Source organism: Ammospiza caudacuta, chromosome 2 (genome assembly GCF_027887145.1).
Source record: "Ammospiza caudacuta isolate bAmmCau1 chromosome 2, bAmmCau1.pri, whole genome shotgun sequence".
NCBI classification, from domain to species: Eukaryota; Metazoa; Chordata; class Aves; order Passeriformes; family Passerellidae; genus Ammospiza; species Ammospiza caudacuta.
The window spans coordinates 59,598,445-59,615,570 of NC_080594.1; the positions used below are offsets into that span (position 1 = coordinate 59,598,445).

The 17,126-nt window shown below is 40.2% G+C and overlaps 1 protein-coding gene across 5 annotated transcripts in view; it reads right to left on the reverse strand.

The window, feature by feature from the left end:
- Window positions 1-1,591: 1,591 nt before the first annotated feature.
- Window positions 1,592-17,126, reverse strand: part of SLC25A30 (solute carrier family 25 member 30) — a 32,711-nt gene continuing 17,176 nt past the window's right edge. The window contains exons 1-11 of one of the 5 annotated variants that reach the window (XM_058825161.1): window positions 12,876-12,907; window positions 12,179-12,268; window positions 10,670-10,748; window positions 8,979-9,126; window positions 8,252-8,346; window positions 7,900-7,985; window positions 6,609-6,704; window positions 5,584-5,708; window positions 4,933-5,071; window positions 4,002-4,082; window positions 1,592-3,196 (exon numbers count right to left, since the gene is read on the reverse strand). In XM_058825161.1, coding sequence (XP_058681144.1) covers window positions 3,155-3,196; window positions 4,002-4,082; window positions 4,933-5,071; window positions 5,584-5,708; window positions 6,609-6,704; window positions 7,900-7,985; window positions 8,252-8,346; window positions 8,979-9,126; window positions 10,670-10,748; window positions 12,179-12,199 — 912 coding nt within the window. In that variant the 5' untranslated portion in view covers window positions 12,200-12,268; window positions 12,876-12,907 and the 3' untranslated portion in view covers window positions 1,592-3,154. Of the gene's footprint in view, window positions 3,197-4,001; window positions 4,083-4,932; window positions 5,072-5,583; window positions 5,709-6,608; window positions 6,705-7,899; window positions 7,986-8,251; window positions 8,347-8,978; window positions 9,127-10,669; window positions 10,749-12,178; window positions 12,269-12,839; window positions 12,910-17,126 lie in introns of those variants that run through there. The other 4 variants (XM_058825160.1, XM_058825162.1, XM_058825163.1 and 1 more) reach the window with 4 other exon arrangements.

Consider the following 17,126-nt stretch of genomic DNA (forward strand, 5'->3'; position numbering starts at 1 on the left):
CCTGGCTGTACTCTCCTTTCAGGCAGTTCTAGAAGTGGTAAAGTCCCTCCTGAGCCTCCTCTGCCCCTACTTGAACACCTCAAGCCCTCCTGGCCCCTCCTCACAGGAGTTGTGCTCGAGACCCTTGCCCAGCTCCACTGCCCTTTCCTGGATGCACGCCAGCACCTCAACGTCCTTCCCAAACTGTGGGCCCAGAACTGGAGGGGCACTTGAAATTGTGAAATACAAAGCTGTGCTTCATATCAGGTACACACAGCAACGTGTGTGTTTGTGATTGTGATATGTGTGGAAACCGACCATGGGATAGTTATAAAGATGAATCCTAATAATTAACTGAGGAAAGTAAAGCATGGAAGAAGGCCTTTGAACCTATCCTTTGTTCACAATTTACTTCTATATGTCTTAAGTTGATTTAGAAGTGTGAAATACAAAGCTGTGTTTCGTGTCAGGTACATACAGGCAATGTGTGTACTTGTGATTGTGATATGTGTGGAGAGCGATAGTGGGACAGTTGCAAATTCTAATAATAACTGAGGAAAGTAAAGCATGGAAGAAGGCCTTTGAACCAGTCTTTTGTTTGCAATTAACCTTAGTTGATTTAGGAGCATTGGAATTAAAGTGTTAAGAATGTTGCTTTTTGCTTGTAGTTAATCCTTAAAGAGTTCTGCAATAAGAACCTTTTGAAGTATAATTTTAGAATATTGCTTGTATCCTTGAAACTATAGCATTGGAATATATATGAAGGAAATATGCTTATCTCATGCCTTAGTAAAGCAGAGAAAAACAGCTTGAGAAAGGAAGATGAACATCAACTCCAGGATTTATAGTTTCAACCAAGGGAAGCTAGACATCACTGTTATGATATTTATAGTCTTTGCAATTAAAAGGTGGATCCACATCTGGGGAGCTGCACTTTACCAGATGGGATTCATCTTTCTTCTTGTCAGAAGCTGGACCCCCACCATCTGGGGATACTCCTTTCTGGGATACATCCTGAGAAAAACTAAATCACAGTAGTGTATAGAATTGTGACTTAAAAATTGGGAATAGAAACTGCTGATGAGTAAAAATTGGAATAGAAACTGCTTATGAGTAAGCTTATGAGTACCCCTATAAAAACCTGTAAAGCCTCAACTATTGGTGTGCAGTTGGAGGGAAAACATCCCCCACTGTACCCAGTGCTGTATTGCTCATACTTTACCATATTAATTAATAAATTGATTGCTGCTTGAATATTGGCATAATCAAGCTCTCATTTATAACAAAATGCAGCTTCACCAGTGCCAGGTACAGGCAGACAGTCCCTGCCCTGCTCCTGCTGGCCACACTGCTGCTGATACAGGCCAGGATGCCATTGGCCTTGGGCACCTGGGCACACTCTGGCTCACATTCAGCTGAGATCCTGAGCTCCTATTTCACTGTTTTGGTGCCTTTGGGACTTAGCAGTCAATTCCAGTCCATCTTGTCCATTTATACCTCTGCAGCTTCCCCACAGATTAACTGGTACAGTGCAGTTACTGTCACTCCAAATTGGCAAGCTTCTCAAAGTATTTGAAACTTCAAAACTTAAAGCAGTTCTAAGTCATCACACTTTATATTTTAATGCTTTTAATAGGCTTGAAAAACATATACTTTTCTTACACAGCATAAAAAATATTTACACTTTTTATCAAAGCACAGAAACAGTTGTAAGGGGAAACACTGCACATCAGCATACCCCTATATATAGAAAATGTTTTACCTTAGGAAAGAAAGTGCCTTGTGCATTTAAAAATTCTATTTGTGAATTCAAAATTAGTAATTTTAAGTAATTACAGCAATTTTAATATCTCAATGAAACTTCTTTAAGTGGAATGATTTTATGAAAAACGTGTAAAAGATTAACACAAGGCCACAAAAATCCAAAGCTATGGATCCTGCTTTGCTGCCCTCTGTAAACACAGAAGATCCATCCTGCAATTTGCATCTCACATACTCCTTTTTCCAGGAATTCAACACAGCACTTAAGAAGTGTGATATAACTGTTGAGTTAACAGCCCTGAAGTTTTGATATACCTTTAAGCCTAAAGGTAATGTTTATAGGAGCTGTGATTGATTTCTACATCAACTGTTTCCTTGCATGTAACAGCAACTTGAGCATCTTTGGTATGTGAAAGTGTTCACTAGTTCTGGACTTGGGGTCTTTTTAAAGGAGGAAAGCAGTCTTTATAGGAGATTTACTTTTGGAGAGGTTGGCTCTTGTCACATAGGCACCCACATGAGAGAGCCTGACTGCACAGTGTGAAACAGCCAGTAACCAATAATTCTTCTCAAGGATGGAAGAGGCATGGAAAGTTTCTCTGCAAGATCAGCAGATGGGCATGAACTTGTTTGAACTTCATTCCTACTAGCAATTTCCATATGAATATGTTTAAGAAGCACTTATGCTGAAATCAAGAATTATACATGGAAGAAAAAAATCTTTCTTCAAGCTATGCAAAACTGTCAACTGTAGCAACCACACTTGCTAATGAAGCTGGATTATTCCCAGAAAATTATGCAGACATCTCAGGACTTAGAACACAGGAAAGCTTCAAAACCAAAACCAGATTTTATACTGCAGTAGTTATTTTGCCAACCTGAAAGCCAGCAAAGATGTCTTTTCACACTTCCGGTTAACTGGAAGCTTTGAGCTATTACAATAAATCAAATTGTATACATTTCTGAAAGCAGGAAAAGCCCAACTCCTCAGTTCTGCTTATCTTCCCTTACAGAAATATTTTTCTTTTCCTTCCTTTATGGAAATCTATGGAAATAAAGAAAAAAACCTTTTCTTTAACTTTTATAAAACACTGTGCTTTGAGACTCAGATGCACAAAGTTGCATTGCAGATCTTTACATTCAAGAGCATTGAAACAGTTGACAGAAGGTATTCCACCATGTTTGGTTCAGTCTGAAAAACAGTGCACATCATCCTCTGACTCATGTGCACAAACCATGGTTACAGGAGCCAGTTCGCCTTGAAATCACTTCCAGGTTCTTCTCATTCAGTCTTGCAGTGACCTCTTCCTTTGGCCAGCAGCTCAGACAATAAAGAGCAAACACTCAAGACAACTTGCACATTGCTCTAAACTCTGACAGTACATTAGCAGAATTCTGTACTCAGCTCAGCATGTCAGGCATCCAATTTCTTCAGCTGTTCATATGTCAGAAAGAACTGGCACAGCTGATTAAGGAAAACTCTTTCTTGTTCATGCAGTGAAAACTGGTCCCTTCACTACTCAAGGTTAGCTGCTTCTGTGTGCAACTGTGTTCCACTCCTTCCACTACAGGAGCACTCCTTGTTCCTTCCTTTGCCATGCTGCAGGTTGGCTACATTTTTACACAATACTAGGGAGAACAATGAAACTTGCTTAAAGGCTGGTGATACAAAATACTTTCCCATCCATCTTCCTCAGGACCGTAAACCCAGGACTAAGGAGGCAGTCCTGCAAAAGCTGCCATAAAAATACTGCAAAAGCCCTTAAGACTCTTAAATCACTTAGCTTTGATGGGCTAAGAAGGTTTGTTTATTGCAAAACAATTTCTACCAACCCACTTCCCAGGGCTCTGATCAGTTGGCTCCTGAAACAAAGCTAAAACTGTGAGACCAAGATAAACAAAAAGACTGCATCAGTAACTGCCACAGTTTCCTCAGTTCTGGAAATAGCCCCCACTCCTCATTCACCTGGGTAACTTTGATTAAAAGTAGGCTCATAACAAAGAAAATGGGCAGGCATGAAATTGGAAGAACAGAGTATTATTTTGCAAGATCATATTTTAGTCTTGACTCTGTGTGAATCAAATTCAATCTAACTGGAAGCAGACTTAAAAAAAACCTGTCAACTGCACAATTTTCCATTCATAAAAAAAGGGACTATCTGTGCTGATATGACACTTCCCACACTGAGTAATTCTGTAAAAAACAATACTTGCTGTTGTATGGCTAACTTAGTAGTTTTGCACACCTCTGGAAAGGATACAATGATATTCCAAGGACCAAGTCTTAACCAGTTTGGCCAAAAACCTTTATACAGAGCAAAAAAGCCTTCATTCTTCCATGTCTAGGGAAAAAAAAAAAACGAACAAAAACATAAGAACACACTTATGTAATTCTTTTTTAGTGAAAAACCCAGACAGCATCTCAGCTAACAAGACTGTACCAGACAAGGAGGTGGCTTAGTCCTGTAACCTTAATTTATATTTATTGTCTGACAGGATAAAGAAATACATTTCATTAGATGTTAACTTGCAGTTGACATTTGACAGCCTCTTGAAATTTGCTGCATGTAAACCTGTAGCTAACATTTGGCAGCCCCTTGAAATATTTCAGTTTGCTTTCTGGACCTCGGATTTCCCTGGACAATGTGACTTGGACTGTTCAGTCAACAGCTGGACAGCAACAGCTTACTATCCATTCTTCTCCATGTACAAGGCCATCATGGTCCCACCTCATCCCAAGTTAGAGACTTCAGAAACCAAATCAAAGTAATCAAAACCAGAGGCTGACCTTGCCTTTGGCTGTACTAAGCTTTCCATTATGCAGTAAGCAACATAGAAAACTGTTTGTCTGTTTCAGAACATCTTGTGCTTCAAGGACTGACCTATGAAATGGTAATTTCCTGTCAGACTGACATAGTATAAAGTTGAGCAAGACAGTGCTGCTGAGAGCCTTCCTCTCCTCATCCAAGCACCCAAAGAAAGTAAGGGTCTGCAGCAGACACTAACTTCTTCCTGCCTCTCTCTCAAGACAGCAGATACTTTTCACACTTGAGTGCATTACTGACAGCATAGTCCTTTTAAATATTATGGCAAAAACATGTCTAAGTTACTAGGGAAAACAGAACAGCTCCACAGCAAAACCATTGCTTGGTGGCAGCAGTTTCTATTTATGATGATACATGAACTGCTTACCTGTAACAAGCAATCCAAAGTGCCCTTGTAGGCTGAGTGTCCCCCATGGTTTTGGCTTTTTTGATTCATCATACGTGTTCTTACAACATCAACTGGGTTGGATGCAAGGGCTCCAGCTAATCCACAAAGAAAACTGGAACTAGTAAAAGAAGGGTTTAATGGAACCTGATCTACCACACAGATGTACAAGAACTTCCCCTTCCCAGGAAACACAAAGTAATAATGACTGTTTAATGCTTTTACTAAAAAAATTAACTCAGCTAATGGATGTGAAAAGTTACTTTTCACTTACTATAAAAACATAATTTTGAAAATTTGCTATATAGCCCTTATATACATTACGCTTGGAAAGATGTTCACACCCCAGGGAATAATATTTGACTGTAAATTTCTTCCAGCCTCAATTTGCACAGTTGAATGATTCAGACCACCCACAAAACAAATTTCCATGTTTCAAAAGAAAGCTAAATTCAATTGCTGTATAAAATTAGCTTCCATGCTACCATCTGAGATGCTATTACACTAAAAATTATAAACACATCGGAAATATATGTATACATCTAGACAGATGATAAAAAAATAAAAATACTCCACCCCCCTGCAGCAAGAACTATCTAATACTGAGCTATACAACCAGGTACACAGACTTACAGGAAGTGAGTATATACTGTATCTCCCATATGTCCAGACAGAATTATGTGCTTCTTGGTAAGGTCATATACTGGCAGCTCTACTCCAACAACAATAGCAGCTCTCTGTGCTGTCAATGATACTCCCTGGCAAAAGAAAGGATATAGTTGAAATTTAAAGTCAACCTTTGTGCACTGTTAGAAAAGCCAAGCTCTTACAATACAAAGCAAAACGCCACAAATATGTTAAGAACATTGCAAATTCAAATAAGGCTAATTAGTACAAGTCTTAGATGTATATGCTCCAAAACCACAAATTTGAAATAACATAAATCACTTTTCCACACAGAATGGAAACTTCAGATCCTTTAAGTTATTTACTATCTCTGCTTAACATCTCAATTCTACCTCTGCTTAACATCTCAATTCTTGCGTCAACAGTCAGGTAAAACCTCCAAACCAGTGTTCCTTTGCTGCTAGCTGAAAAACTGATAAAGTAAGGAGGATGAACAGAAAACTGGAGATCAAGAAACTCTGTGAGAAAAGCACACTAATGGAAAAACATTCCTATTCTCCTGCAGCTCAAAACAATTGTCTATTTTGGCTCTTCAGTTATTATACAGTCATTGACTATAATTGGCCCAAGAGACAACCTGTAAAACTGAATATGAGAGTTCCTGAGCTAGAAGGGATGCTCAGCAGCTCCTTCACTTCCAAATGTTCCTTAGCATATGTTTTAAACCAGACAGAGCATACAGATTGAGAGGTGTAAGGCAAAGAAAGGGTTGTTGAACTGTTCCTCGAGCCAGTCACCCTAATTGAACCCTGCATTTGTCCTCCCTCTCCTAAGTGGCAGCTAATCCTCACATACAAGGCTGGCTGTAACCCTTCATCAAAAAGCACTGAGACACCAGCAGTGAAGCAGCCATGACAAATGACAGACATTACATCCTCCATATTTCAGCTGAGAACACTGTAGGAATACATGACGTTCAATTGAACAAGGAAGTGTAGGTAAAGTGTAAGATACAGTTCAAAAAAACTTGCCTTCCATAATCCTTTAGTGCCTTCATTTTGGTAGATCTGTATGAAGTTGCCCATCATTCCTCCTTGAATTGTTCTACCTTGAGCTTGCATTCTGATCTGAGATTCATTAGAACATACAATTAAAAAATAAATGCAACCAAAAAAAATAATAAAACTACATTCAACTATCAAGATACAACTGCAAGTAGTAAAGTCAATTTCTCTAAGTATAAAAGCAAGAGCTGGCATTATCACAGCTATATAAGTGCAATCTTTTGCCTTAACTATCCCAATGCAGCTGCTAATTTTGAAGAAGTATGTGGTAGAATTCTTAGCTGCATTAAGTCACTTCTATTTCTGTATGGGTACACTGCTCCATTTAGATAAGACTGGCAGATGGGTTCTGCAGGATGTCCTTTGCAGTGTTCTCACAGAACATGTTGAAATGAAAGGTTAAACAGATTAATATTTCAGTCACTGAGAACCATGATCTTCAACCCTGGAGATGTATAAGATCATCCTTAGGGACCTGTAAAGGTAACTTACATGTACAGGTTGTCAACAAGTAGGTAGATATAATTCTAGGAAGTAACTAATTGAAGCCACACTTGAAATACAAGCTTGTTTGAAATGCCACTACATAACCACACTAGCACTATGAAGGACAAAGCTTTTTAGTAGCTTCAGGAAAACAGAGAGTTTTCTTGACTTCCTTTTCATTAGGAGCAGCTTTGTAAGTCACAAGCTCCAGTTTTATAGGATACACCCATCAACCCTTTCAAGTTACTGACTATGATTAAGCTAACAGATTCTTAAAGAGGTGGTTGTTTCACTAATTCTTTTTAAATGATTGATGCTGGAATGCCATTTCCCTGGAACACAGGTTTGCAAAACTTCTCTAGTGTTAAGGAATCATACAGTACAAGCAGCATTCCCTGAACCTCTTGCCTCTGAACTAATCTTCACCTATTTTGAGCTCTAGCAACATCCAAGTACAACAGTGTTACCAAGAAGTACAGATGAAATACAGAGTGTGGCCTCCACACAAACACCACAGCATCAAAGTTATTCTCCCCGCACTCTCAAAAATATGTGAGTCTAACTACCTCCCCAGCCTTCACCTTCCTCACACATATTTCCAAATTACTAGTATGGATCAGGAGGAGGTTTCAGGAATTTAGGATGCTACTGATTCTTTAGAAGTTAAGAGATGAGAATAAGTAGGGTTACAAAACAAATCCTATATTCATCAGGAGACTGTTTTTGCTTCAGGAGAGAACAAAAACTAAGAAGACAAGCTCTACATAATTACCTTTAAGACATCTGTGGGGTTGGCAATAGATGACGAGATTACTCCCGAAAGAACGCCACACAGAACATTCATCATGAGGGTTTCATCTGTTTCACAAACAAAGATTTTAGCTGCAGATTTACAAAACTTAGGATGCATTAGGACAGGATGATGCCTCCCCTCATTTAACCAGAGAGTGCCACTTACAGAAGCCATGAAACCTGCTCTGATGAGTTACCCTTGCTGACTAACTTTGTTGTAGCTGGTGTAAGGAATGTCTTTTTGGCAGACTTGTTCAAATGCTACAGTAAGATGCAACTGGAATTGGCTTCAAGCAAATCAGTCCTGAATTAAATAGAAAATGACCCCTCACCTTCTGGATGCTCAACAAACATTCTTTTTAAGCTCTGGTAAGTGCCTATTTTTATAGTTCCATATGAAGCTTGCCGTAGCATTGCAGGTGCAATCCTGTAAAAACAAGCAGCAAAAATGTTTATGCTCAAGATCTCAAAAACTCACCAGAAAATTCTTCCTAGTGCAGAGATATCTAGCAAAGAAAGGTTTGTTCATTTAAATCAACAATTTAAACTCATTATAACAAAACAAGCTTTGGAGCTTTTTAGGTTTTGGTTTTTATTTTTTTTTAAATAGAGCCTGCAAGAATATGAATGAACTGTGAAGGAATTATTACTATTAGACCATGCTTCAACTTGTAATCTATAAAATAGCTGGCAGTCATGTCTGAAATGTAGTTCCCCCACCATCCTGCATGTTTTGAAGAAAAGCATGCTTGTTTATAGGCAAAGGTAAATCCAATTTTAATTCTGAGAGATGGAACAACTATAGCAGCACTGTAGAAAATAACCTTGTGCTTAGGTATTTTGTTTCATGTAGGTTTTGCTGTTTGAGGGGTTTTTTAAAAACATGAGGTGCTTTGGCAGTGTGCAGCACTGAAGGTATCAAAGCTGGGTCTTCCAGCTTCCAGATTAAGGCTAGCCAAATGCCTTGCAATCCTGAAATCCAAAAATTCACATACAATGAGCTTATACTTTTATCAATAGACTGTTGATAAGCCATCGCTGCAGCTCAGTTACTCTTACCCAGAGTATAAGGCTTTCAGCCCTTCTTCTCTGCATATTCTGACCAGTGCATGCATCATCCCACGGTAGCGGATCTCTTTGTATTTGGCATCATTAACTTGACCTTGAACCTGGAGACGTGTTTTAGTCAGATCAATGGGGAAAGTACCTTAAAGGAAAATCAGTGAGAAAATTAACAAAGTACCTACCTAACCAAAGACAACAGAGAATATCAAACAAGAAACAGCAACATTTATTATATATCATAATATATAAAAGTACTGCCATGGGAAAGAAGCTTTTCTTACCAAGACTTTCTTTTAAAGAAGTGATTCACATTCTATCACCTTGCTTCTGCTAAAGGCCTGACAGAAGCCCTGCCTACCTCCTGTGTTCACATTCACTATATTTTCAGGCAACACAGCATTGCCTTGTTGTAAGCAGCCACACTGAACAGGACTTTGCAATCCCAATCAAGCACTGAGTTTGCACACATATTCTACCAACCCCTTTGAAGAGGACATCACTGAAGGCAAATAAATTCTGTAGGACACAGATTCTGGCCTAGTATCTGAAACAACAATAGCAGTAGTACTATTCCTGTTACAGCTTTCCTGTTACCTACTGCTATGTTATGTTCAATTAATTTTCTCCAAGCTCCCCTTATGAAAGGGTTCAGAAACTGTATCCATCCAGGAAAGGACCACCTCAACATTCCACTCTCACCTAAGAGTGGAAGGAGGAGTCAGGATTAACTACATCTGTTTAAATGAGGCTTACCAGACAAGCAAAGCTTTCATGAATTGTATGTCTCCCTTAAGCGTTTGGCATTATTGGCCATATTCAGTCAAGTCAAATAATGACATATCTCAAACTCAAGTTTATACAAATTTCCTAAGTAGAAAGAAACCCTTCCTATCCCTGCAATCATTCAAAGTTGGATTGGACAACGCTTTGAGCAACGTGATCTTATTGAAGATGTACCTGCTCAAAGCAGGGAGGTTGGACCAGATGACCTTCCAACCCAAACTACTCTATGAAAACAAAAAAAATAGTAGTTTTAAGTGTAATTTTATACTGCCTCTACTTTACCAGACAGACCTTACATGCAAGCCCACCACATGCCCAACCATGTCCTGCTACAATGAAAACCCAGATTTCCTTTATTTTCATATACATGTTTTCAAATACAACTCTACAAAAATGTTAATATTAAAGGTTTGCCTTTAGAAGCCTAAAACATCAGATGCACTACAGCAATTATTCTGTGTTGCGCACTATTGAATTTAAGTGTTCAAATCTAAGCAACCACTTGCATTCAAGAAAAGATTATTTAAACTGCAACATAGATACTCAGTAAAGCTAAGAGAAAAATCTGCAAGTTAAGAGCATAACTGATCTACTGCAGCAAAGCAGAAGCTGTATCTACTTATAACCACTGTCTAGGAATAGATCAAACAAACACCAAATAATAAAACAGAGGCAAAATATGTATAGGAAACAAGACTCACCAGGGATGAGAGTTTACAGACACAAGTGTTCTGACATTGCAATAGAGATAAGAGAAACTCTTCATTCAGCATTAAGTAAAAAACTCTATGCTGCAGACCACCATATACCACTGTGTCACTGGCAGCATGGAACCCTACTTGTTTCAGATAGAGACTATCCAAGTAAAGAAAATCATGTCAACAATTAAAGCAAACTCTTACCACATTCTGCAGTGATTGATGCTAAACCTCCGTAGATAAAGGGCTTCCAGTTCAGTGCTGGCATTATTGGTTCCTCTTTCTGTGAAAGAGGAAGATTTAACACTACTGTAAGTACATACCACAAATATTCATGCTAACACTTAATTAAAACTTTGTGCCTAGTCCATTTAAAATGGGCCTTCCAAACATGAGTAAAGACTAAAAAAAAAGTAAGAGTAAAAAAACCACATTTAATACACTTGACAATCAGAAGAAAGACAGGAATACCACAGAAAAGCATCTGGGTCAAATCAGTGCCTGCCGTGTGTTTGGTTCACCACTCTCCTCACCATGAAAGGTTAAAGCAGGTCGTCTCCCAGGCATTATGTTTAGGACCACTGCAGTGAATAGCCTCCAAGGATTTTTTCTAAGCTGAACTAGTCTGACTACATCCTGCAGTCACTACAGAACTTCCTTCTTCCCAGTTACCAACATTATTTAGCATGAGCTAAGCTGGTACACTTGGACAGAAAATAAGGGTGCATACACCATTTTGCTTCCATTCAGACCTATTTCTGCTACCAGTGTTCACAATAAAAGCTCTAGTTTTCCCTTTACCATATTTACTTCATGATGAGTTACCTGGGTCTTCTGACACACGAGGAAAAGAGCTAAAATCACAAAATTTCACATACTCAACACCTACATGCACAGAAATCCTTATTCTTTACACTGCTGCAAAGAACATAATTTAAAAAAAAAAAAAAAAGGAGAAGGCAACTAAGGTCACCCCACTATACTGCCAAAAGAGCGCAGTACAGAGGTCTGGACACACAGGCTTAGACCATGCCAGCTTTCCAATACAAAGGAGGCAGAGCTGCATGGATATGACACTGTATCAGAGGGAGGCCAGTTCCAGCTCCAATTCCTCATAATCCTTTTTTGCCGTGATTAATGGCAGATCATTTAATTAACAGAGACAAAGCCAAGCTCAGTTGCCCACTGTCTGCTACACACCTCATCTTTACTCCTGAGAAACTCAGCAAAACTGACAGTTAAGCCCCTCAAACATACTAAAACAAGATTTCATCTATCACCAATACCACAACACATATAAAATAAAAATATAGATCCTTTTCCTGTTCATTTCATATTTCACTCTGCCTAGGCAATGCAGGCTACTCATTTTTTATATGTAATTCTGAGCACGGTCAAATAAAGTTTTCAATTTGCACACAGATTTACAAATATTAGTTGAAGCTTTAATATATAAATAGGATACTCTAATGAAAAATTTTATAGCACACTCTTCCTTTGACAGATCCCAAGGTGAAGGTCAAGGTTTGTAAATCTGAAAGGCTTTCAAGTCTCATCTCCTGCCAGTAAGCTAAACTAATCATATGAATCTTTCAATTTCTAACCTCCAGCCCCCTTCTTTAAGATTTCCATACATTAGGAAGAAGTATGAAGAAGAAGAAAAAAGATAAAGATGTAGATTTTTTCTCAGGAAAAAAAATCAAAAAGACACACCATCCAGTAATTTCGCCCCATGATCTCAGATGTCTCATTTCCCGCTTATATTCCAAATTCTTGGTTTGCTTCTTAGTCAGAACTTCTTCCCTATATCAATAAAAATAGTAAGTGTCTCCTCAGAACAATTCTGTATCAGCTGAGTGAGTGGCAAACTACTTAAAAAGAGAATCCAGCCATCATCATAGAAAAAATTAAGGTCTCCACTTTTACTACAAAGATATTGCCTTTACAAAATACACGTTGTCATACCCTGAACATCAGCAATGACAGAGGGGATACTCGACCCTAAAGAGGATTGGGCTGAATTAATACAGAGATTCATCCACGCACTTTCTGCAGTGGTCAGAAGGGAATCCTCTTTCTTTTAACCACAGCATGACTGGACTAAACCCAAAAGCCCGAGTTCCATGAAAGAACAAATCACTTAAATAACTCGATATTTCCCCGACGGGGAGCAGAATTGAAAAGTCCCACATACTATTACATGGTGGCCGAAAACATCGCTAGCGTATCAAGCACGCAGTACACTCGAGCTTATAGTAATTTTAACTATTTAAAGCAGATTCGGGTCTAGGGTGGCAACAGCTACTACTACACAAGAAAAATAGTCTCCCACCCTCCGAGACCTGAGAGCAGCAGCCGCCACCTCCCCACTCACCACCGAGCCCCGCCCGACCCCCACGTCCTGTCGTACCGGCCCCGGCGCTCACAAATCCCGGCGCTACTCCCCGCTGCCGCGGCGGCTTTTGGGGAACACGGGGCTCCGCCCCGGGGCGGGCTGGCCCGAGAGGCGAGCCAGGAGCGGGGTGTGGAAGGGGTGGGTGCGAAGCCGCAGTTGGTTTAAAGGGGGCGCCGATCCGGCTTTAGTTATTCGTGGAAAAGATTAACCATGCCGACCTTGCAGTCAGAGGTCTCCTTTCGCCGCTGGCCTTGGAGGGCTGCTGGGGTGGTGGGACAGCCGGCATTTTCCATTAGCATTCCTGCCCCAGGAGAATGGAGCGGCTGTGTCGGGTGTTTCAGCTCTCCCTGGTTAACGAACATCCTCACCATTATCTATAAGGACACTGATTTTGCCCCTCGATTTATCATCCTATGGGCACCAGCCACACTGCAGCAGTACCGGGGCTGAGCTTTCCTGAGGCAGCACAGGAACCTTTATCTACCTGCTGTGTGGAGGAATAGAAAGGGGCAGGGTGGGCTTAAATAGCCACTTTGCTCTTTAAAATACCCTCTTCAATATTTTTGGCAGAACGTTTACACAGGTGATTCAGCAATCGTAGTAGTATTACACAGTTCTGTGCCATTCTAACTATGTTTCTTTGCATCACCAGGGCAGAAATTATGGATTCACTATGTACGCTTTACATGGCTTTGTTCACACACATCCAGTGCCTGCCCCGAAGGAAAGGGGCTACCTAAAAGGGCAGGTCTCAGCCGCTGTACGGGTGGCAGCGACCCGTGCATGCAGACTGGATGAGAACCAGAAGCAGTCTGGTCCAGAGTCCAGGGCTTCCTGTGAAATAGTTTGGAATCAGCTCTTTTGCTGCCCCTAAAGGCAGAGTGTTATGATCACTCGGCGCTTTCTGTTTCTGACTGAAGAGCTGCCAGGAGTGCGTGTAGGGACGTACCCGCACGGTGCAGCCCTGCTGCCGCTGTCAGTCCGCTGCCTTGCAGGCTGATGGCATGCCTTACCCCGGAAAGGGCAACACATCCTGCGGGATTGCTCCCCGCGCCCATCTCAGGGCAAGGCTGGAGGCTGAGAACCTTTATTTAAACTTACTGGCTGGTGGAGAAAGAGGTGACACCCACTCAGCCTCATTAAGAAGCTGGATGTGGCTTTGCATGCAATTCTCGATTAAGTATAAGGAATCCAAAATTTGGGTTCCGGTATGCCACAAGTGCTTCATACAATGAAAATAGTTCTCTAAAGCAATCCAAGTCTATTACAAACTTCCCACAAATGTTCCATTTCAGTTGTTAAGCGATGGGTAGCCCACAAAGCTCCTGCTCTAATCACAATGTTGCAAAGTTGTCTTTGCAGGTGGGCCTCATAGAACTTAGCTACAAAGTCCCACCTCAGAACTGTTATTTACATTCTAACCCACTCCTGAAATTCCAATACCTGGCTATCTCTTTACAGGTTCTATATCTGCAGCAAGTACGATCTTACTTCAGATAAACTTTGAATGGCTCTTTTCTTTCTTTTTGCACAGAGATCATCTGGACTGATTCTAACATTGAGTGATTTTGCACTTTGGTGCAGCTGCTTTTGTTTTCTGACTTCTCAAATTTCTGCTTTTGCACTTTGGTGCAGCTGCTTTTGTTTTCTGACTTCTCAAATTTCTGCCTCCTTTTAAGAAGGACTTTAGTTCCACTCTGATCTTGAGTTGGGCAGCTCCTTTTGCAGGCAGATGGGTTTTATTGCCTCTGATGAAAATCAGCTCCTGTTCACATGTTATATCTTGCACCCAATCACATTTCTTAGTTTCTTAACAACCTAGTTGCTAGTTCCCAACTGTGTACTTCTGAATAAAGAAGAATTCCAGTTAACTTTTGTTACTACTGGTGACTTTTGCATAGGTCCTCTGAATAAAGTCTTCTGTTGTATTCTCAACCCGATTCATACTACGTATGAGGTACGTAATGCTTTTGTCAACAGAGAGCAGACTACTTTTGGCAAGCTGCCTTGAACATGGCATCTGCGTCATACCAGCACTGACTTATGTGCTCAGCATCTTTCCACATGTGCTACTGATTACACAGTCTTACAACAGCTTTATCCAAGTGCCAGTTCTTTCCCAAGGGGCTGTGCAGGGCTACAGTTTAATTAATTAATTCCCGGACCCCTAAACTTACTGTTCCTAAGTTTCCTCATGCATTTTTTGTTTCTTTTTTTTTAAGCAAAAGAAGACAACCCTCAAACCATTTTTTCTGGAGACTTCTGCTTTGTGCATTCATTCCTGTTTTGCTACTTCCACTGCTGCTTAAAATGGAAAATCATTTCACTTCTAGTCTCTGCAGGGGTGAAGACAGGTCTGCCAAGTCTCCTACTGCTTAAATGAATGGTTAGTGAAAAGACACAGCTGGCTACAGGTATTGTTCAAACTGCCCTGTCATTTTGTTGGTAGCTGTAGCCACGGGAGAGGTACCTTTTTCCCTTGGAAACTTTCACAATTATTACTTACATAACTGATTTGCATTTTTCATGTTCCATTGGCTGAGTGATGAAAGCAAGCCTAGGACATGGGAGTCAAGAGCTCCCTGCCCTGGCACAGTCTCCTCACCTTCAATTGTTTGTACTTTCTCTCTGAAGGGCATTTCACCTGACCCTCAATCACACAGCAGATGACTTTGTTGGGAAAGACACTCAGTGTGCTATTGGCACATGTAAAACTGTAAGACATAATAAATTGTACTTCCATTGTGTTTGCCAGGGGCAAAACCTCAGCCTGGAGCACCACATCCAGTTATGTATGGTGCATTTCAGGAGAGCTGTACAAAAGAACTAGGAAAATAAGGCTAGGAATACAAAACACTATCTGCAATGAAAAATTGAAAGAAACAGTCTTAAAAAAAAGATTAATATAACATAATCTTCAAGACTGAAGTTATCCATAAAGAGGAATTTAATTCTCTGTTCTCCACCATTTACATTAGACATACAACAGACTTTTTAATGGTGTGGACAGTACTAGATGACTGAGGAGTTTGCAGTACCTTCATCATCACCAACTTTTAAAAACTGTTAAGCAGCTGGTTTTGAGACAGAATTACAATCCGGATTACCTGGACCAAGTATTGGGATGGACTCTCAAAGACCTCTCCAGCCCTTTTTGTCTGTAATTATTCAATGAAATTTCCTCCTCCAGCTGTTAGCATATGGTATGTACAATGACAAGACAACTAAAGTTTCTGACTTAGTAACATAATCTACTGTGCAGAGACCAGGGAGAAAGGAAAGAGAAATCAAGAGTAACGGTAAATGTCATTTTATAGTCTTTTTTTAAACAAATATTTTTTTTATAATCTGATTTGGACTCCAGCATTGGCAGGAGCCAAAGGTCTTTACTGTGTCACTGTTTTGTGGATATAAAAGGGCCATGTTATTTGTTTTTAATGGGTAAAAGGTGAAGGAACAGAGGGCAGTTCCAGGCTTTGAGTGGACGAGAGTCACACAGTATAAGGTCCCAGCAAAGCAGTTCTAGTAAATGTAAACCAAACAAAATTTTCTGAAAGTGTTGCAATCTTGTAGCAGGTCCTGGGAAATTGATTTGTCTTCTTTTCTGGGACCCCAAACAGAGATAATAACTCCTATGTACGTGACAGCATTGAGGTTGATGTTATTTGAATGAGCAAATGAAAAGCTGCTAAAGTTGCTCAGATAGGAAGGCACCATAGGAGGCTTTTTACTACTACAAAATACTTTCCAGCCTCAAAGGGTGATCCTCCAGGTCCTTGCTAAATAAAGATCAGTCACAGTTGCTTCACAGAGGCTTTTGTCCAACATTGCACTGCGCTAAACAAGTAGCAATTAGAAGAAACAATGCCAATTTAAATGCTGGTAGATGCAACACAAAGAAGAGCAAATATTTTTCTATGTCCTAGTAAAAATCAGACAGAATATGGTGTAAGATACAGCCTAACCTTTCCCACAAGGGAGATGATTCAATGTTGAATGAATGACAGAGAGGCTGACGGGACACCAAATAACATCTCACACATGGTATGTTTTCTGCCTCTTCCAGTACACCCCTTGCTGGCAATACTCCATATCCAGGGGGAAGCATATATTTGTGGAAGTGTCTGCTGAGGGAGATACATATTTGCACTAGGCTATCCTGTGAAAGCAGAGCTGCAGTTGAAGTAGTCCTACAGTAAAGGAAACATGACTCAAACAAGACAATGATCAGGGAGATGTACTGGCAGGTGACCCCAAGCCATGTCC